This window comes from Mytilus galloprovincialis, chromosome 9 (assembly GCF_965363235.1).
Source record: "Mytilus galloprovincialis chromosome 9, xbMytGall1.hap1.1, whole genome shotgun sequence".
NCBI lineage: Eukaryota > Metazoa > Mollusca > Bivalvia > Mytilida > Mytilidae > Mytilus > Mytilus galloprovincialis.
Window position 1 is genome coordinate 5,508,269 of NC_134846.1, and position 22,220 is coordinate 5,530,488.

The window sequence follows — 22,220 nt, forward strand, 5'->3', positions numbered from 1 at the left end:
ACTGAATTACAGGCTCCTGAAGTGTATGTTTAGGCAACAACCATTTTCTTATCGGGGGGGGGGGGGGGGCTGGGATTTTTATTATGTTCATAAATTGTTTTTCAGAACCTTCCTCCGATAAATTTTTTTTTTCTTATGAGAAGGAAAGCAAAATTTTTTTTCCTATAATGTGGAACAGAAATACATTTTTTTTTCTCAAAACCATAAAATTTACATAAAATTCATTTTAATTTTTTAATTGATGTAAAATGTAAAGTGCATGGCTCTGTCTGTATCCTGGCATTGGCTGTTGTCTCTGTTGTTTTTTTTAGCCCACTTTCAACATTATGATATTCTCTGACTTCGTCATACAGGTACCACAGTCCTTGAATTTTAATACTGCAATTGAAGTGGCCACCATTGCCATATGTAATGGCAAAGAGTGAGTAGCTCCAAATTATAAACATCCACTGTTTCCAACTATGATAATTGACATTCCATTGAAAAAAGAGGTATAAAGAATGATACAGAATGATACAAAGGAAAATACTACCGGTATACAAGTCTGTGTCCTACACAATCAGGGCTACTTTAAAAGACTGCTTTAATATGATACCATATCTATCTATGACCATATCATGTTTATAATAGTTGCAGTTTTAAGTATGTCTTAATGAAGTAGCAAACATACGGGAGATTTGGAATGCTTTTAAATATTTCTGGATCAAACACTATTACAGGAAAATACAAAAAGTAATAAGGTATAAATATAAATCTTAGTTTAATCTGTCGACTGGACAGATGTTTATAATCTGCTGTTCCACTGTCTCAACTGTTGTTATTTTCACTATTCTCAAATTGAGCAGTGCAAATTTTTTTTTCAAGCAGGTGACAGCATATTTTTTTTTAGCTACAGTGCAAAACATAATATTTTTTTTGTTCAGTTAGGCCATCAAAATATTTTTTTCAAAAAAATCCCAGGCCCCCCCCAGATAAGAAAATGGTTGTTGCCTTATGTAGAATAACGTACTGCATCAGAGTGATTATAATTATAACATAACTTATAAGTTGCCTTGTGCGTTGGTGATAAGCTTGAAACAAGAAATCTAAATATTGTTATACCAATTAAATATCTGCAGTCAAAAAATTTGGTCACAAAGTGATTATAGAAGGAGAAACATCAGAATATTAAAAGAATTATCTTTGGTAACCATATTGTTGGCCTGAAAACAATACATAATCACCAGTAAATTTATTTGACCTCCCATATCTCCATTTTAAACCAATTTCAGAAGAGTGTGAAAATAATTTCTCACATTGTTTAATCAGAACCTAAATATGTACTGACTGCTGTCATGAATAATGTACCATACAAATAGCAAGACATTTAAGTAACGTTTTATAGAGGATTTCAAAAGCATTCAAATAGGAAAATTAGGAAACACTAGAAGTAAATGTGACCAGGGGCAGATCCAGTGGACAGATCTTTTAAAGGGGGAATTTGGGGCTCCCAACCCAGGATAAAGAGGGAGTTCCAACTATATGTCACTATTCAAATGAATTAATTGTCAAATCAATAAGTGGGTTACAACCCCCTGAACCCCCTGCCCTCCCCCTGGATCCGCCACTGGTGACAGAGTACAAAATAATCAGACAGCATCTCAACAACACAACAGAATGAACATAATGAGTTACCTCACTATTATCAGAGGTCATTTGTCCATATATCTGTAGACACCAAACATTAATGCACTGATCCATTGTAGTGAAAAGATATAAAATTGAAAAGATTTGTAGTTTTAGAGAAAAACAAGAATGTGCCCATAGTACACGGATGTCCCACTTGCACTATCATTTTCCATGTTCAGTGGACCATGAAATTGGGGTCAAAACTTTAATTTGAAATTAAAAGTAGAAAGATCATATTATAGGGAACATGGGTACTAAGTTTCAAATGGATGGGACTTCAATTTCATCAAAAACTACCTTGACCAAAAAGTTGAACCTGAACTTCTTACTATCATTTTCTATGTTCAGTGGACCATGAAATTGGGGTAAAAACTATAATTTGGCATTAAATTTAGAAAGATCATATCATGGGAAACATGTGTACTAAGTTTCAAGTTGATTGGACTCCATCAAAAACTACCTTGACCAAAAACTTTAACCTGAACTGGGTATACATCAGAATTCAGCATTACCAACCATGTTTTAATTCAAGTGGAATAAGTTGGAAGAATTATTACAAGGACCCTTCACAAATATCCTTGCAAATTTTAATCAAATACTGTAAATTCAGAAATTTGTGTGATGTTTCCATTATTGCAAATTGAAATTACTGACTAAGGGAGACTCTCATAGAGGGTCAAGATCGTTATGTACAACACCTAGTAAAATAGTTAACATGGCAACACGTCTCAAAAATGAAAACTCCCATTTAAATTTTGATAGCATTATTTGCATGTAAAGTTTCATGAAATCTAAATAATTAAACTCTTATCTGTGTTGATAATCAAATAAAGGAGATAGGCGGATTTAGAGGGGGGCCCCCCCTTTTTGGGAAAAAATTTGGTTGCTTATATAGAGAATCATTGAAGCGTGACTGGAGCGGGCCTCCTCTTAGGTCAGTCAGTGGGCCCCCACTTATGAAAATTTCTGGATCCGCCACTGAAGGCAACAGTACTGTATACTGCTGTTCAAAACTCGTAAATCTATGGCCAAAAAACAAAATCAGGGTAACAAACTAAAACTAAGGGAAACGCATTAAATATAAGAGAACAACGACACAACATTAAAATGTAACACACACAGAAACGGATTAAGCATTAGACAAATCAAACATTGATACTCAAACAATTGCAATAATAAAGGTAAGGAATATTTTTTTTCAATTTACAGTATTATAGGTAAACCTTGGAATATACCAGATCATCTTACAATAATCAATGTCCATTTGTTCATTACATCTGTTTTTCTCTACTATGAATTTCAAGGTTAAATGTAACAAAGACAGTAGGATGAAGAACGTGACATATTTAGAAATCAGAGATTCTAGATATCACAAGAAAATAGGTTTGTCCCCTAAATTTCTGTTTGTCAGCAACATATCATACTAAACACCAGATGTTTTAGATAATTAAGAAAAACTTCAGGAAACATTATCACTATATATGGAGGATGATCTAAAAATAGTCTAAAACATAATGATTAAGTGAGAGATAATCGAACCAAAATAGTATTTTATAACTTTTTCAAAGGAAAGTCTTTTTAAAGATCCTGTATATCAATATCAAAGTATTAAAGTGATATGATGAATGATAACATAATGCTGGCCTTCAACTACTTTAGGCTACCTACAATGTATATCAATATATCAAAGTATTAAAGTGATATGATGAATGATAATTATGCTGGCCTTCAACTACTTTAGGCTACCTACAATGTTTTGGTTTATTGTACGAAGTTATATTTAGATTATATAAATAATAATAGTATTAAAATAGTTGTCAGCATTTTGGCACGTCAGGTCTTCTCTCGTCACAAGCTTCACGGAGAGTAGTCATGTAAATGTGACAATGATAAGGTAGAGACAGTGTTCTCAATTTATCCCATACTGTTCAGCTGCAATATTCACAAAATACACATAAATAGTACAAAAATTCTTCAATACTAAAATGGTAGAGAATGACCCTGGAGTTCTGTTACCCCACCTTTTTCATATAATTTAGATTTAAAAAATGTATTAATTCCTATTCATGTATTGCAGGGGTTAAAATGCAACTTTTCCCATATTGTTTGGGTTTCATTTGGTGTAATGTAAAAGTGGAATACCAAAGTGCCAAAAGAGAGAAAATTGGTTCATAGAAACACGGCTTGTCCTTGTATCCCCTTGTATATAGGAATTGCCCTACAGTTACAGACCCATGATACAAATGCTGCTGTATGATATAATATATAACTAAAACCATCATCTTTTAATATACGAAGTTTACATGATTTACTACCGAAAAAAAAAAATCAGCCCCTTTTCAGATTTATCTGATTATTTGAATTAATATTAGCCGTTCTGATTCAAATATAAAGAGGATTCAACAAAAATAAAGGACCTTAGAATCCTGGGCCACAACAAGTGATGATAACCTTTCACTCTTTTCCACTTCATCGTTTGGGGTATAAATTAAAATTTGAATATGTCACATGCCTAATGCAAGAAACCTTAAGAATAAAGGTGTTCTAAATCACATTTTGTATTCAATTATAATGTAAAGATTTTCTCTGAAAACATTAACACATTTCACATGTTATTTGGAAAAAAATGTCATCAATCTAATAATCCTTCTTAGCAGAATTTTAAAACTGTGATAAAACTCCTACAGAATTCAACACTAAATGCTAAAACAGTGAAAACTGCTTAAGGGAGTTCGCTTCTCAGTTTCAGAGTAATTAACTTTTCAAAACATTAGTTTATATTGATAGGGAATTAATAAAGGAATTCAAAGAGCAAAAAAAATATAGAGGTCACCGTGCTTGTTTTCGAGGTATGTTGTCATCTTATAGATGGGTTTTGAAAAAAAATTGAAATTTTGGCGGGAAAATATTCTCTCTTGACTTTTCATAGCTTTATCATTGACAGGTTGAAGTTCTTAAAAACTGTTAAAAAGTAATTAAAATTTTATAAGACTTTTACAGATGGCTTATCATTATAAATGTAAAAGATTTACAAAAAGAAAAATGGGAATATTTTTCAAGGCATTCAAATGGATAAAACCAGAGGATTCCGAAAATCTGACAAAAAAATCCAAAACATGACAAGCCAGCTTCCTTTATCCAAAAGGTCAAAAAATGGGGAAGTTTTAAGCTCAATCTTTTATAATAAGAAACAGCCAATCAGATTCTGTGGATTCAATTATTTTTGTTGATTGAGAAAAACTTGTATTTTTGTGAAAACTTGAACTTGTGGTGTTACTGCCAGAGTCTGCATAAAACTTGATAGAAATTTGTAATTCATTGAACATTTAATAAATTTGTGATTCACGATCATACCAACGAAATCCACAAAAGTAAGTACAAGTATCCAACTTATAATAACTCCACAGTATATGTTTAGCCATCAGCTTTTGTGTGAATAAATATTAATAAATTTTAATTACTTTGCTAATATTTCATAAAAGTATGTGTAGCATTTGACTGCAATCAAAACGAGTAACCATTTTTAAAATGTGATTCAATAGAGATTATTTAAAATAAATTTATTGTTTTATATATAAAGCCATTCTTAAAACCATATATTCGACCAAAAAAAATTGCTGAAGGGGTATTGAGATATTAACACAATTTAATAAAAAGTAAAAAATCTTGACTATATTGAAATTTACATTAATAAAAGAATTCAACATGTGACCAATCAATGCTGCTGATTCAATCGTATTTGAAGATTATACTCACAGGATAGTGAATATTATTACATAAATGGTCAACTATCTATCTCGGGTAAAACTAAATACATTATATCTTTCTCATTAGGTCAGAATACAACAGGCTTTGATTTCCAACACAAATATTTTTTTATGAATTGAAGGTACCATGATGATACAGTACATAAATCATTCTTTTGTTATCCAAATATAGATTAACTATATAATTATGTAAGAATTCCAAAATGCACAAACTTGCTTCATTTTATTTTATTGTGTTTTTCACTTCCGTTTGTCATAATGTTTCATGCTCTAGTGTATAAAAAGTTATATCACAAAAATACTGAACTCAGAGGAAAATCCAATTTGAAAGTCCATAATCACATGGCAAAATCAAATGACAAAACACATCAAAAACGAATGGACAACAACTGTCATATTCCTGACTTGGTACAGATATTATCAAATGTAGAAAATAGTGGATTAATCCTGGTTTTAAAGTGCTAAACCTCTCACTTTGATGACAGTCTCATCAAATTCTGTTATATTTACAATCTAAACAGACATAATAAGTAAAACATCCCATATGCAGGTGAAGTTGGTATATTGCTACTAATGTGGGGGGGGGGGGGGGGGGGGGGTGAATTTATAAATTATAATGTATTAAATTAATTGTAACTCCTAATTTTAGGAAACATATTAATATGCTGATCATAAGTACCATATAGAATTGCATCAGCTAAGTATTTTCTTTTTACTAAAAAGTATAGATCTTACTCAGAAATTGATCAATTGTAGAAATATTTTGCTGACTTCTTCAAATATGCACCAACAATTGTTTTGCAATTTTCAGGGCTTCCAAATCACAAATTACACATTATGAATTAACTAAAAATTGAAATTTTCTCTTCTGAGGTCCGGCAAATTTTAGGTATAATAAACTTTTCTAACAATATTAATATAAAAGTTATGAAGTTTATTAAGTATCCTTTGCAATTGCATTTGGTATAAACAACTCAAAAATTAATTGCAATTTGTGACTTTTGACTGATTGATTGCTTGATTGGTATTTAACACCTGTTTCATCACTATGTGGTGGTGTTTTTATTGGTGCAGGAAGCTGGTCTTGCTGGGACCAGAAAGAACCACCAGTCTTTTTGAACAGAAAATATAGATAAAAGACCTTTTTAAAAGACCTGAGTTTATACAATTTTTTTAAATACCATAAAAGAAATATTTCAAACTGTTAGAAGAGCAATGGATATAATGTGTTGTGTGTTCTAGTGATCCACTAAGTATTTTAGATTTCTAAATTAGCAGAGTAATGTTTCACAATACATTTATATGGACTATTTATCTTATCTAGCATTGACAAAGGCTTCCTTACAAAGTTCAGGCAGGTAGTAAAAAATAATTTAAATCATGTGGGGGTTCAATTGATTCCCCCAATAAACTGTCAATTTCAGGTGATTTGATTGGGAGTTAATTGAATATGATTACATTATTGGTAGCTTTTAATCTAGAGAAACACCTCCATTGTTGACTTATGATGTTACCACAATTAAAAAGATGAAAAACATACTGAAGAAACATATTCTTTTCTTTTCTGATATTCTCTTTGTTTGGTAGCTGTCTCGTTGATGCAGACACATTTTCAGATCTCTTACTGTAAATGAACATATTATGAAATTTCTCCACTTACTATCTTTAAATTTAGAATTTTAACATCTTCCGGCCTTATAATAACGTTGAGTATCTCAAATTTAACTATTTTGTGCAGAGAAAGTAATGGAGTGGACATCAACAATTTTTGCAAAATGAAGTTAGCACATCTTAAGGCCAGATTAATTAATACAGTTACGTGTATCAATTTTTAAGATGCTCAATCATTCAATATAAGGTAAAAGCTTAGCAATTTGGAAAAATGGATACAAAAAATAGTATCCTTATTGTCTTCTAGGATATTTTTTTTGATATTGCAAAGATTTATGGGGTCTAGTGCATTTAATATATTTTTCTGTCAATGAATAAGTCAGCTATATGAAACTTTTTCAAAATTGAAATTTTTAAATTATTTTTTTTTCTTGTAACATGGCAAAAAATATCTGAAATTGATAGCAGGATTTTTGAATGGTTAATGTCAAGTGACAAATTTTATAACAAATCAGAATGCAAGTTAAAATTGATACAATAACAGTAAAATAAATGATAAGACTCACATTTTCTTTTCTTTTCTCTTGTTTTGAACAGTGATAAGAAGTGATGTCACCACCATTTCTGCTTGTTTCCATGCTTTCCATTTTCTGTACACTCGTTGCCATAATAAACTCATTTTACAAAATTTTTAATTCCTCATATAAACATTTACAATGTAAGAACTAGATTCATCATTCGGCTAAATTTTTTTCCGGGTAGATGAAGAAAATGAAACAAGTGGTTGATATTTCAGGTAAAGTTTGTTCTCACTTCCTATATATCAATTCCATTAAGAAAAATAATCTCATTACTGCTTGGAGTCTAAGACCATTCATTCCTTCATTCATCAAACGCTCTAAAGAGTCTGACAAATCAAATTCCTATTGATTTATGTAATGATACAATTTCTACTGAGTATTCAGATTTCTCCCAGAGTTCAACAATACCCTACAACCATAACGGTCATGACCAAGCCAATTCTAGGCGCTGATCAGATCATTTTTTTCTCAGCCACTAACAGCATTAAGTGTCGCTTGTCAGTTTCCATAAAAGCTAACTGGTAACTGCATACCAATAATCAATTTAATTCTATTGTATTCCAGTCACAGCGTTATAAAAATCTGTAACAATTAGTAAACCAGATTCCCACTAAATGTAGAACCAATGTATGTAATAATATGTGTCAAAATTGTTGATTTACTTATATTCCTGCAGGAGTTCAAGTGAATGAACCTTTTAATTGTAAATTGTTTAATATAATTGCAATTTTAATAATTAATGTATTCTATAAACTCCAATAAATTTTATTTCCACTGACGATTTTAAGAACAAACATTGCAACATATATGAATACGTGTCAATATCTCTGTTCCAAATATTTCAATATATCAAAAAGTGCTTAGATTCTCTGTCCATTTGTAACGGAAATCACTTCTGGAAATGAAGCTTCTAAAAACTTTCATTTGAAAATTTCACTTCAATTAACAATCCCTTATCTCATACTGGTAGTAGAAAGCAGTAGAAAGCAGTCAGTGATTACAGTACGTAATAGATTTAGCAAGAGATGTACACCAAATGTCACTTATAATAATCACAAACAAATCCCAGCAGGCCAACAATTTAAAAGGACATTTCAGCTTTTTTTAGACGCTATCTGCTAAAAAAAGCTCTAAGATGTATGAATTAACCATCTTTTGTGCATCTTCCAGAACTAAAATTCCAGCTGACATCAACCCATCAAAGAGTGCATCAGCAGTGCACATGCGATTATGATTGTATAATGTATTATAGATTAACCAAGCTCATCATTACGTCTTCAATTAACAAAGAGCTTTTAATCTCTGTCAGTAAAGTAGGGATAAAGAATTAATGGATTCAACACATTCGAATATACTGTCTAGAAATTGTTTTTTAAAAGGTTTAGTCAGAAGATATTAAATGTTTGTTTCATATTAAACAAGAAGGAGTTGGAGATCTATGGTCTTTTGATTTTAGGTCCTTGGTCACAAAAAAAGAATGTAGGTCAAGGTCAGAGGTAAAGGTCATATTCTTAACTTGATTATGGCATATTTCTTTTTTTTTAAAACCCATCTATAAGATGATGACAACATACCTTTACTAAATTGTTAGTTGCGACATGTCATAACACATTCATTTTGGTTATACAGGTATGCTAACATCAAATCGGAGTTTTCTCCCCTCTTACTTTTAAAAATGTGCTTAGTGATATATCTCATTCACCAAATATAATATAAACCTAGTGTCTTTTGATTTGAGGTCCTTGGTTTATGACCTTCAAATTGAGCTCAAGGTCATTGATACATTGGCATTCTAGATTTTGACATTTGATTTTACTTCACATGTAAGCATGATCCGAAAGTTGCAAGCCATATGACCTTGGAAAAGCCAACCGAAAGTTACTTTGTGTAAACCAGAAATAGCTATTTTTTGTACTTGTGTAGTGAAAAAGCATCTTAAGAACCATATATTTTAGAAATCTGTCAAGTAATTAAGTATCAAATAAAATGGGAAGTGACATTTTCCAAACAGGATGTAACAAATTATCTCCCTTATTTAAAAAAAAAAAAATGTCTAAAAATTATATAGGTGAATGTGCTTGTTTTCTAGATATATGCCGTTGAAATTTTGGCGGGAAAATGTTCTCTCTTGACTTTTCATAGCTTTGTCATTGACAAGTTTAACTTCTCAAAAACTATTAAAAAAATAATTAAACTTTTATAAAACTTTTACAGATTGCTTATCATTATATATAAAAAAAGATTTATAAAAAGAAAAATAAGGGTCGAGGGGAATTTTTTGTAAGGCATTCAAATGGATAAAACCATATCCACCTCCTCCCTATACAGAAACTTTTTCTGCAGCTTTTAAATTTCAATTGAAGATTCAGGGTGTGAAGAAAGTGAGTATAATTGTCCTTGATTGTGAAACATTTTGAATAGAGCATTGCAAATTATTATGACCTTTTTATGATGAAAAAGGATTTTTTTTAATTGATTTTTTTAAAAATTTTTGGGGGGTGGGGTGGGGGATGGGGTGGGGTGGACCAGAGAGAGAGAGAGAGAGGAAATTGAAAGAGTACATCCTCTTCGACCCCACCTCCTCTCTAATAAAACATGAAAATTGGTAAATACACTGACAATTGAACTGCCTCACGCTGTACTTAAAAACATTTGATTGTACAAACAACATCTTTATGTTTACTAGCATGTTATCTTTATCTCTGGTTAATAATTAACACAGGTTACTTCCTTCCTGGTAGAAAAATCACAGGATGGCAGAGATGCACTAAAAAACACATCAAATAAACCACTAAAATACCAATTTGGAAGATAAATTTTCAAAGCAAATAAATATAAATATTTTTTTCATTCCATAGAGAATATATAATAGGAAAGAACATACCACAGGGTATGACGGTACTCTAGATAATATGGATTGTTATGATAAATTACAAAACAATTAACAAATAGGAGCCAATCCTGTTAAAAAGGGTACAATTCAACAACATCTTGTTAAATGAATTAGGTTATATGCTACTGTTGACACGTAATTAAAAGCAGTAATTAATATTCATATTAGGTGTGTCCTTAACATGCAACTGTTATACAATGACACATTTACAGAGTAAACAACAGTGTAAACAAACATTGTAAAAGAGAATGATGACAGAACAAGGAATAAATCTATAAAAGTTTTGATTTTCAATTACATTGTGATTTTGTTGTTTGCTTGAAGCATTTATTACAGCGAAAAATAAAAAAATATCATTTTGTTATAAACAGTCATTTAAGATCAAACTTGACAAAATTATTAATCTCAAAATCATACTTATGCATTATTGGCTTGCAAGTCTTTATCTGTATTGATGTAACCTTTTTTTTTTTAGCCTTTGTTGGAGATGATTTGTCTAGAGGCTCTCAAGAGCCTGTGTCGCTCACCTGTTACTGTATTTACTGATGTCGGCCATCTTGTTTGGCAGGCAGGGTCATTAGACACTTTTTTAAAATAGATACCCTGGTAATGATTGTGGCCAAGTTTGGTTAAATTTGGCCCATAGTTTTAGAAAAGAAGATTTTTGTACAAGTTACAAAAATGACCAAAAGTTGTTCAATATTGACTATAAAGGAAAATAACTCCTTAAGGAGTACTCTGACAATTTTGGTCATGCTGACTTATTTGTAGATCTTACTTTGCTGAACATTATTGCTGTTTACAGTTTATCTCTATCTATAAAAGTATTCAAGTTAATAACCAAAAACTGCAAAATTTCCTTAAAATTACCAATTCAGGGGCAGCAACCCAACAACCAGTTGTCCGATCCATCTGAAAATTTTAGAGCAGATAGATCTTGACCTAATAAACAATTTAATTCCGTCAGTTTTGCTCTTAATGCTTTGGTTTTTGAGTTATAAGCCAAAAACTGCATTTTACCCCTATGTTCTATTTTTAGCCGTGGTGGCCATCTTGGTTGGATGGCCGGGTCACAGGACACATTTTTTTAACTAGATACCCAAAAAATGATTGTTGCCAAGTTTGTTTAAATTTGGCCAAGTAGTTTCAGAGGAGAAGATTTGTGTAAAAGATTACTAAGATTTACGAAAAATGGTTAAAAATTGACTATAAAGGGCAATAACTCCTAAAGGGGTCAACTGACCATTTCAGTCATGTTGACTTATTTGTAAATCTTACTTTGCTGATTATTTTTGCTGTTTACAGTTTATTTCTATCTATAATAATATTCAAGATAATAACCAAACACAGCAAAACTTCCATAAAATTACCAATTCAGGGGCAGCAACCCAACAACGGGTTGTCCGATTCATCTGAAAATTTCAGGGCAGATAGATCTTGACCTGATAATCAATTTTATCCCTGTCAGATTTGCTCTAAATGCTTTGGTTTTTGAGTTATAAGTCAAAAATTTGTAAAGGTTCCACGGAACCCAGTGTCTCGCCTACTTTTGCTGTTAATCGCAGACTCAACAAAAATGAGGAAAAACATTAATAAAAATTTTCCTCTCGATACTGTCTTTTGATTGAAAGAAGCTTCCAAGTTTGGTAAAAAATCCAGGATAGTTTATGAATCTAATAAATGTTTTATAAACTTTAACTGCAGACTGTATGTAATGTTAACTGGAAGAAAAACTAAGACCACTTATAAGTAAAATACGGAAAAAATGAAATTTTTTTTTACAAAATTTACTTCTGAATAATATCTTATGATCAGAAACAAGCTTTTGTCTAAGTTTGGTAGAAATCCAGGATAGTTTAAGAACATTATAAAAATTTTAAAAACTTAAACCACAGAGTGAATGTTTTGTTTCTGGCAAAAAAACTAAGTCCATTTATAAGTAAAATACAGAAAAGTGGAAATTTATTTTTACAAAATTTTCTTCTTGATACTATCTTATGATCATAAACAAGCTTCTGTCCAAGTTTGGTACAAATCAAGGATAGTTTATGAAAGTTATTAAAATATTAAAAACTTTAACCACAGAGTGAATGTAATGTTTCCTCGCAGAAAAACTAAGTCCATTTATAAGTAAAATACAGAAAAAATGGAATTTTATTTTTACAAAATTTACTTCTGGATACTTTATTATGATCATAAACAAGCTTCTGTCCAAGTTTGGTAGAAATTCAGTATAGTTTAAGAAAGTTATTAAAATTTCAAAAACTTTAACCACAGAGTGAATATTTGTGGACGCTGTTGCCGCCGCCGCCGACGGAATGTAGGATCGCTTAATCTCGCTTTTTCGACTAAAGTCGAAGGCTCGACAAAAACTGCATTTTACCCCTGTGTTCTATTTTTAGCCATGACGGCCATCTTCGTTTGATGGCCAGGTCATCGGACACATTTTTAAACTAGATACCCCAAGGATGATTGTGGCCAAGTTTGGTTAAATTTGGCCCAGTAGTTTCAGAGGAGAAGATTTTTGTAAAAGTTTACGGACGACGGACGCCAAGTGATGAGAAAAGCTCAAGTGAGCTAAAAAGTCAGCTGAACCAAAATGTGAAACAAAATTCCAAACATTGCATAATGTTTTAGAACTTGTGCAGTTCATAATATGTTTAAGTATTTTCAAATTTGAGTTTTGATAAATTCTGTTCGCATAAATTTGTCAGCTAATGCCTCTTCAAACACTTTTGAATTTTGAAGGGATGCATATTATATCTTATGATCTCTTCGTCTTTGGGTCTCCTTAAAAAAAAAATTGATGTGTTTACTTGAAAAAGCAGAGTTTTTAATGCCCATAAAAGGGATCTCTGACTTTTCGAAGCAACTGTTCTAATCACGACTAATGTTTTGTCTCATTATTTTTTTCATGCTGGTATTCATTTCTTTACGCAAGTCTCATGTTTTGTTTCAATTACTCTGCATGTGTACTTAGTCTAGCATTTTAAATTTACACTTCATTAAATTACAGAGACTTTGACTGAGGCAGTCACGTACATTTTGTTCCATTTACCATCACATTGTCTGTTTCAATTTCGACCAAGTTATTATAAAATTAAAGACGAGTGACAGAATTCCACAGTGAAATCGAGAATTAAAAGACATTATGGTTAACCAAAATTCAAATATAAATAACGATTCCATAAGACTCACTGGTTTCACAGTCTAGATACTGTTGTAATTACCAATAAACGGTACAATTCCACAGTGATCCTAAATGGCTTATAAAACATGTGACTGGTCTAGTACAGCAACATTAGCTGCCAATGCCTAATAAACCAGTTCACAAATGGTTTAGACATACTCATGACAAGACCATATTAAATGGATTAATAAGTCAGGAAATTTGGTCAACTGGAATGGAAGGTGTGAAATTTTGATTTCCAATGTAAATTTGAGTATTAAGGAATAAGGGTAAGGGACACAAAATTTGCAATGTACTAGGTCACCAACATGCATCCCCTTCAAAATTCAAAAGTATCATAGGAGTTATTGCTAGGTTGTTATATACACAAAGTGAAGTAATCAGATTAAACACTGTGATCAGGTATTGTCAATGTTATTGTATTCCTGGCACAGCTCAATTGAGAATTGTTATAAGGATCAAATCTTTTTAAATAGAAATTGGGAAAGTTTGACCTATTTTACCTAGTGTAAATGGGGCAACCTGCAGCCTGCTTCAATGTGTGGGTTTTTCTTGCTCTCTCCTTGACACATTTCCCACTAACCATTCTCAATTTTATCTTGTACATATAATATATAGTACAATCAAATATCAATTCTTCAAATTGGATATTATAAAAAATTGAGAATTGAAATGATGAATGTGCAAAGAGACAACAACCCAACAAAAGAGCATCAAAAATGGAAATACTGTTTTAAAGTTACATTGAGGTGGTTCTATTCTTTAAGAACCTCTTGAAAGTAATGTTAGCAAGTTTTTTTTTTTATTTTTAGTTACTATCAATAAAACTGGTTTGAAGATAAACTTTACAATTGGAAATGACTTTTAAGGCCAGATTCTTATCAGATCCCTGAGAACTAAAAATAAAATGGTCATAAACATGGTGAAAGTGTGGAAAAGTAATTTAATTCTACAGGTTTAATTCTGACTAAAAATCTACTTGATGCTAAAGAATGGATAAAATAATTCCCCCAAGTTGATATCCAAATCTTCTATGATACATCAAGCTTGACAAGCAGAGGATTAAAACATGTGTCTCAGACACAAGTCAAGATTTAAACACATCTTCTTGTCTTGCAACTGCTGCAGATTAGATAAAACATATTAAGGAGTTCAACAAACAAGTACTGTTTTATATAATGGCCACCATGTACATATCTCATGGACATTGATTTTCACAATTATGTCTCGGAGTTTTGTATTTCATTTAGTTATATAAAACTGAGAACCTCACGTTTGCCTTAAAATCCTCATTTTTCTCTCTTATTTGTACAACAAATATTAATTTCAAGGCGTATCATCATTATTGCCCTAAAAATAGAATTTCTATCTCTTATTACAGCCAATATTAATTTAAAGGTGTATTGTGTCTGATAGTGTTATTAATGTTTGATATAAATTGTAATGATTTACAATATTATTTTCACACAAACATTATATTTCTTGCAGTCCATTACAGTATACCTGTAAAAGGAACCAAATTTTTGCTCTTTGACAGTACATGCTAATTAGCTCCATTAAAAGAGAAATTATCGCTCAATGTTCAAAGCTGATATTTGATATTTTGTAATCTAAAAAGGCCTATTAGTAAAGAGGATTTCTGTATGTTGTTAATGTACAAATTCATCACAAAAAAATGTCTTTTATGTTTAGGAGTGGGAGCCAAAAGATTTTTAATAATTTAATTATTATTTAAGGGGAGGGGGAACTATCCTCATTAAGAAACCTTTAATTTTTTATTGCAGTAGAAAGGTCTGGCAAAGGCAAACACAAATATTTATGGTTTTGGGGTATCTTGCAATTATTGTTCTCTACAAGTTCATTTAACCTATAGGTCCAAGGTAATTGTATAGGTCAAAGGTCATCTGTAATGGGAAGCAACTTGTTGTCTTGTAATGCACACACATGCCAAATAGCAAAGGCTAACATCCAGTAACATACAATGCTAAAACTGAAATTTTGTTCCTACATTTATTTCTCTGCAAGGAATATGAACTCATGCTGTTGAGACGTAAGCAATTAACTTTTACTCTGCTATGAAAATATCACTTTGTTAGTAGATGCCTCAGCCATTCCAAAAAAGTTTTGTTTACCAACCAAACCTCATTTTTTATCCAAGTGCAATAAATAAAAAAAACATTTACATGCTTAATGTGACTACAGAAGATTAAGGAACAAATTCTATCTAACCTGTAGAGTACACGAACCATTAATCAAAACTGTAATACTACTGCTACTGAGGACATAAATTATCTAGAACATGTAAAATAATAATCAAACTTTCATCAGAACCTGCCAAAACATTCAAAATTACTAATTGGTGATGGAACACCACAAAAATAGATGCATTTTTGAAGGATAACCAGCATTACATAATAGAGATACTTTCATCTCCTCGTTAATATAATACTTCAGTGGCTAACAAGCACTTTCTTATCTCAAGAAGAAGGAAACTTTGTCAGAATTTTACTTCACACTTAAACTTAAAATAATTACCAAAGTTGTTTCATAGTTCACTTTTTGGGGGATAAGCATTTGGAAATTAAATGATTTATGAACAAGATATATCTAAAGTACACTCCATTAGAAAATTGTTTTAAAGCCAGGACAGTCGACAAGTAGGAAACGGAAATGCAATAGATACATCAATGATAGTGTGTCTGAGTTGGCAGGAAAGTACATTTAACACTATCATATAATGATAATGGGTTTGTCCCACGTATTAAAACTCGTCAAGAGTTGTCATTGTATCTGTATCAAGGTTAATTGTAATTTCAGAAATGGATCTATCCATAAATGGTGTTAAAAAAGAGGGACGAAAGATACCAAAGGGACAGTCAAACTCATAAATCTAAAACAAACTGGCAACGCCATGGCTAAAAATGAAAAAGACAAACAAACAACAGCACACATGACACAACATAGAAAACTAAAGAATAAACAACACGAACCCCACCAAAAAACTAGGGATGATCTCAGGTGCTCTGGAAGGGTAAGCAGATCCTGCTCCACATGCGGCACCCGTCGTGTTGCTTATGTGAAAACAAATCCGGTAAATAGTCTAATTTGGTAGGTCACATTCATGAAAGGGAAGGGGATCGTAGTTACGATGTAAGGAACATATCTGACATCATTTGTGAAAGGGTTATTCCATAACGGTCAACCAAATCGTGATGGCGTCCGTAAAATTTACGAAGGGATGATTTCAACTTCACCATTTGGAACTCTTGGTTTAATAGCTTCCTTGTGAGCAGCAACCCTCTTTCAAAAAAATCATGATAGGAAATGCAAGCACGGGAATATCGTATCAATTAGGAGATAAATACCCCGTATGCAGGTGCTGCTGGAATGTTGCTACTTAGAAATGGAAAGTTCACAATTGGAAAGCTGAAATCATCTCTTTTGTCGTAAAGTTTTGTTTTCAACCGACCCTCATTGTCAATTTCTAGATTAAGTCAAGATATGAGGCCGACTTAACTGTATCTGTAGTATCCTTTATCTCTAGCTCCATTGGATAGATGCGTTCCACATAGTCAACAAATTTTGAATTATTTAGTGAAAGAACATCATCTATATAGCGAAAAAGTAGAGTTAAAGGATATTGCTAACTTCTTATCTTTCTTCCTAAAAAGTCCCTGCAAAGTAGAGGGGCACAGTTTGTTCCCATTGGAATGCCGACAGTCTGTTGAAAAACATGTCCTACGAACGTAACAAATATGTTGTCAATTAAGAAATCAAGCACCTTGATAATATCAGTTTCAGAGAAATTTTTGTTCGAATCAGAGTGATCCTTTGCAAAGTAGGATTTATCCCTCCCTAAGACAAGATACTTGTATCTATGTTGGCCATTCTTTTTTACGAAGCAAAGCAATACCAACTCTTTCAATTTGTCTTTTTGTTTGGAATGTGGAATACTAGTGTACAGAGTAGAGGAGTCAAATGTTTTAATACTGTTACAAGATGAAAGAGAGTTAGATTGTATGTACTCTAAAAGATCTTTGGGATTTTTAAGTATCCACATCTGATTCACGCCCCCTCTAGAATAGGCAGTTTCACAATAACTTTGAAGCCCGTCTTTGATTGCTGATAAAATAGATGTTAATAATTTAGAAAGAGGTTTCGTGGAGCACTTGGAAGACCCAGCAATATACCGTTGTTTAAATTATGGGAAATCGTGTTAAATTATAAGAACAATGTAACAATGTTGTTTTGGATGTTGCATCATCATTGGAATATTGTTGTTTTGAATGTTGCATCATGGGAACATTGTTGCTTTGAATGTTGCATCATGGGAACATTGTTGTTTTAATGTTCAGTCTAGATACTATTCAAGAAGACAATAACTGCCAAACATAAATAATGAGGACAGTAATTGAAATTCAGAATTTGTTCTTTAGGCTATTTTAAAGCTTTTAATATAATGTACAGTCCAATGCTTATTTCTCAAGACCATGAAATTGCTTGTTGGGATGCTCTCTGACATGTGGCCCCAATTTTACTACAGAACTCACAGACTTATCCACTCATTTCAACTTTATATTTTTTTTCAAAATGAATTCCAAAAGCTAAATTAATTGGTAATTACAACAACAACATAAAATAACAAAAAATCCATGCTGAGGTTACAGAAAATAATAATGATGAATAGATTAATTTCTTAAAGGATTTTTTTGAATTCACCTTTTTCATAAAATGATTTCTACATCAGACAGAAAATAAAAAAATACAGGTGGAAACCCATCAGATAGTGTGTAACAGACTAATTATGTTTCAAATTGAGTGTGTGGTTAACATGATCTTCGATGATTGATGATTTATAATTAGAATTAAGACAATGTTAATAATCGTGATTGTAAAAACATTTGATGTATTGAGATAAAGTAAAGTAGGAAGTAGTTTGAAGGTTTTTTATTATTCAAAGTTATCTTTAAACAAGGCTTCCCACTCATTTAGTAAAAACATTTCTCTAGGACAATCACCAATTTTCAAGGATAAATTTGAGCATCAGGGAATTAGAGTTAATCGATGGTTCTTCGAATGAGCAGGTCTTTCTCAGCTACCATTTCATCAAAGGGCAACAGCCTTGAGATCATCATCAAGATTTGTCCACGAAACATCCTTGAATTTGAAAGACCATTAATAATTTGTTTATCACTATTTTTTCAGTAGAGCCTTAATAAAATTTCAAAGCTTGAGGTTCATTCTGACATATTCAATATATTTATCACATTTGTTTTCAATTTGTTGCAAATTCACCTGTAAAACATTGATTAATGTACTATATTTTTGAATATTTGTTTTTACAAAAACTTGCATAGGCAGATCCAGGGGGGGGGGGGGGTGTCTGGCCCCCTTTTCGTGGGAAAAATTTGGTTGATTATATAGGGAATCACTGAAGCATGACTGGAGAGGCCCCCCCCCCCTTTTAGGTCAGTCAGAGCCCCCCTTAGGAAAAGTTCTTGATCCCCAACTGACTTGGCTGCTATGTATATTTTATTACTGTGGATTCAGTTATTTTCGTGGGTACCAATTTTCATTGATAGAGGAGAACTTGCATATTCATGGATATTCAATTTCCTGGTTTTGCCAAGCTCTGCCTACTATCATTCCTTGAGAAATTTTGTAATTCATTGAACATTTAAATTTGTGGTTCCCCTGTACCTGTGAATTCCACGAAAATTAGAATCCAACATATATTAATGAATTCATAGTTGCATTCAAGAAAACTTTTCATCTGTTTGAAGAAGACAAATATTGGAGTAATGACACTGTAACCTCTAACTAAGGAAGATACAGCTGTGAGAAATAGTATATAAGATACCGTAAAATATCATCTGTCATACTATCAACTTTTCCAATGAATTATTACATTGAAAGTTGACCTGAAAAAGCTGTAATGTTCAATTACAAAGCAGCTATTTTTTTATGATTTCTGTACAAAGCAAAACTGATAATCTATTTATTGCATGGTTTTGTAACATGCATTTTATGATTAACTAGAGGCTCTAAAGAGCCTGTGTCGCTCACCTTGGTCTTTATGAATATTAAACAAAGGAAGAGGATGGATTCATGACAAAATTGTGTTTTGGTGATGGTGATGTGTTTGTACATCTTACTTTACTGATCATTCTTGCTGCTGAAAATTATCTCTATCTATAATGAACTTGGCCCAATAGTTTCAGTGAAAAATGTTAGAAAAAATTTACAAATTTTATGAAAATTGTTAAAAATTGACTATAAAGGACAATAACTCCATAGGGGGTCAATTGACCATTTCAGTCACGTTGACTTATTTGTAAATCTTACTTTGCTGAACATTATTGCTGTTTACAGTTTATCTCTATCTATAATAGTATTCAAGATAATAACCAAATACAGCAAAATTTCCTTAAAACTAACAATTCAGGATCAACAACCCGACAACGGGTTGTCTGATTCATCCGAAAATTTCAGAGCAGACAAATCTTGACCTGATAAACACCTTTACTCCAGATTTTTTTTTTTTTCATTTTGGTTGGATGGCTGGGTCACCGCACACATTTTTGAAACTACATACCCCAAAGATGGTTGTGGCCAAGTTTGGATTGATTTGGCCAAGCAGTTTCAGAGGAGAAGATTTTTGTAAAAAAATTACTAAGATTTACGAAAAAATGGTTAAAAATTGACTATAAAGGGCAATAACTCCTAAACGGGTCAACTGACCATTGTGGTCATTTTGACTTATTTGTAAATCTTATTTTGCTGAACATTATTGCTGTGTACAGTTTATCTCTATCTATAATAATATTCAAGATAATAACCAAAAACAGCAAAATTTCATTAAAATTACTAATTCTGGGGCGGCATCCCAAAACTGGGTTGTCAGATTCATCAGAAAATTTCAGGGCAGGTAGATCTTGACCTGATAAACAATTTTACCCCTGTCAGATTTACTATAAATGCTTTGGTTTTTGAGTTATAAGCCAAAAACTGCATTTTACCCCAGATTCTATTTTTAGCCATGGCAGCCATATTGATTGGATGGCCGGGTCACCGGACACATTTTTGAAACTACATACCCCAAAGATGGTTGTGGCCAAGTTTGGATTGATTTGGCCAAGTAGTTTCAGAGGAGAAGATTTTTGTAAAAGATAACTAAGATTTATGAAAAATGGTTAAAAATTGACTATAAAGGGCAATAACTCCTAAAGGGGTCAACTGACCATTTCGGTCATGTTGACTTATTTGTAAATCTTACTTTGCTGAACATTATTGCTGTTTACAGTTCATCTCTATCTATAATAATATTCAAGATAATAACCAAAAACAGCAAAATTTCCTTAAAATTACTAATTCAGGGGCAGCAACCCAACAACAGGATATCCGATTTATCTGAAAATTTCAGGGCAGATAGATTTTGACCTGTTTAACAATTTAACCCCTTGTCAGATTTGCTCTAAATGCTTTGATTTTTGAGTTATAAGCCAAAAACTGCATTTTACCCCTATGTTCTATTTTTAGCCATGGTGGCCATCTTGGATGGTTGGCCGGGTCACCGAACACATTTTTTAAACTAGATACCCCAATGATGGTTATGGCCAAGTTTGGTGTAATTTGGCCCAGTAGTTTCAGAGGAGAAGATTTTTGTAAAAGTTAACGACGCCAGACGACGACGGACGACAGACGACGGACGACAGACGACGGACGACGGACGCCAAGTGATGGGAAAAGCTCACTTGGCCCTTTGGGCCAGGTGAGCTAAAAAGAGATTTTATTCCATTTCATATTACTCTATTGATAAATTTTCAGACCAAATTTATTACACCATGAAAAATTATAACATCAATGTCAAGTCAGGCTCACAGTTTTTGCAGCAAAGACATTTTTAAAACTGTTGCTGGCATAGTCAAGAGTGAAAATGTTAATTGACGCCACTAATTAACCTAATTCTGCCCTGCCTATCTTACTTTGCTCCAGACAAAATTTTGGGTGTTCTAAATGGTAATTTCATGTTTTCATATTTGTGTCAATCATATTCCAAAGAATTAATGTATTTTTAATTTAACAATAATTCAAGTTGTTTACAACAAAGTATAAACTACTTTGAAATGTGAATGTTATGATTAACAAACAAATGGACTTTCATAGAAAAGTGAAGTGAGCTTTCAAATTTCAATATTTCAGTAATTACTCAAAATGAAATAGCTTTTACAACAGAAAATGTGTTTCAATCTTTTAGTTCTTGATTTTAAATAACTTAATGAACACAAACACAGATTTTCATGGTTTCCGGCTTTTTTGGCAATCATTCTATAATTGATTGAATGAGATTGCGAAAAAGACCTAGATAAACTTAAAGATAGCACTTTTTTTCATAAGAAAAGTTCATTTTTAAAGGTCCTATATTCAGAATATTTTTTTTTGAATTAAGCAATTAGAGATATTAAGAATCTATCATAATCTATTCAAGTTGGAATTGTCATAAACAGTTT

The 22,220-nt window shown here is 32.0% G+C and overlaps 1 protein-coding gene across 5 annotated transcripts in view; it reads right to left on the reverse strand.

Moving 5' to 3' along the window:
• The window catches only part of LOC143044300 (ankyrin repeat and fibronectin type-III domain-containing protein 1-like), a 188,991-nt gene that overhangs the window by 84,351 nt on the left and 82,420 nt on the right, over positions 1 to 22,220 (reverse strand). Inside the window, exon 1 of one of the 5 annotated variants that reach the window (XM_076216246.1) lies at positions 7,613 to 7,814. The exons of the other annotated variants lie outside the window; for them this stretch is intronic. Coding sequence (XP_076072361.1) covers positions 7,613 to 7,725 — 113 coding nt within the window. The 5' untranslated portion in view covers positions 7,726 to 7,814. Of the gene's footprint in view, positions 1 to 7,612; positions 7,815 to 22,220 lie in introns of those variants that run through there. 5 annotated transcript variants of the gene reach the window in all.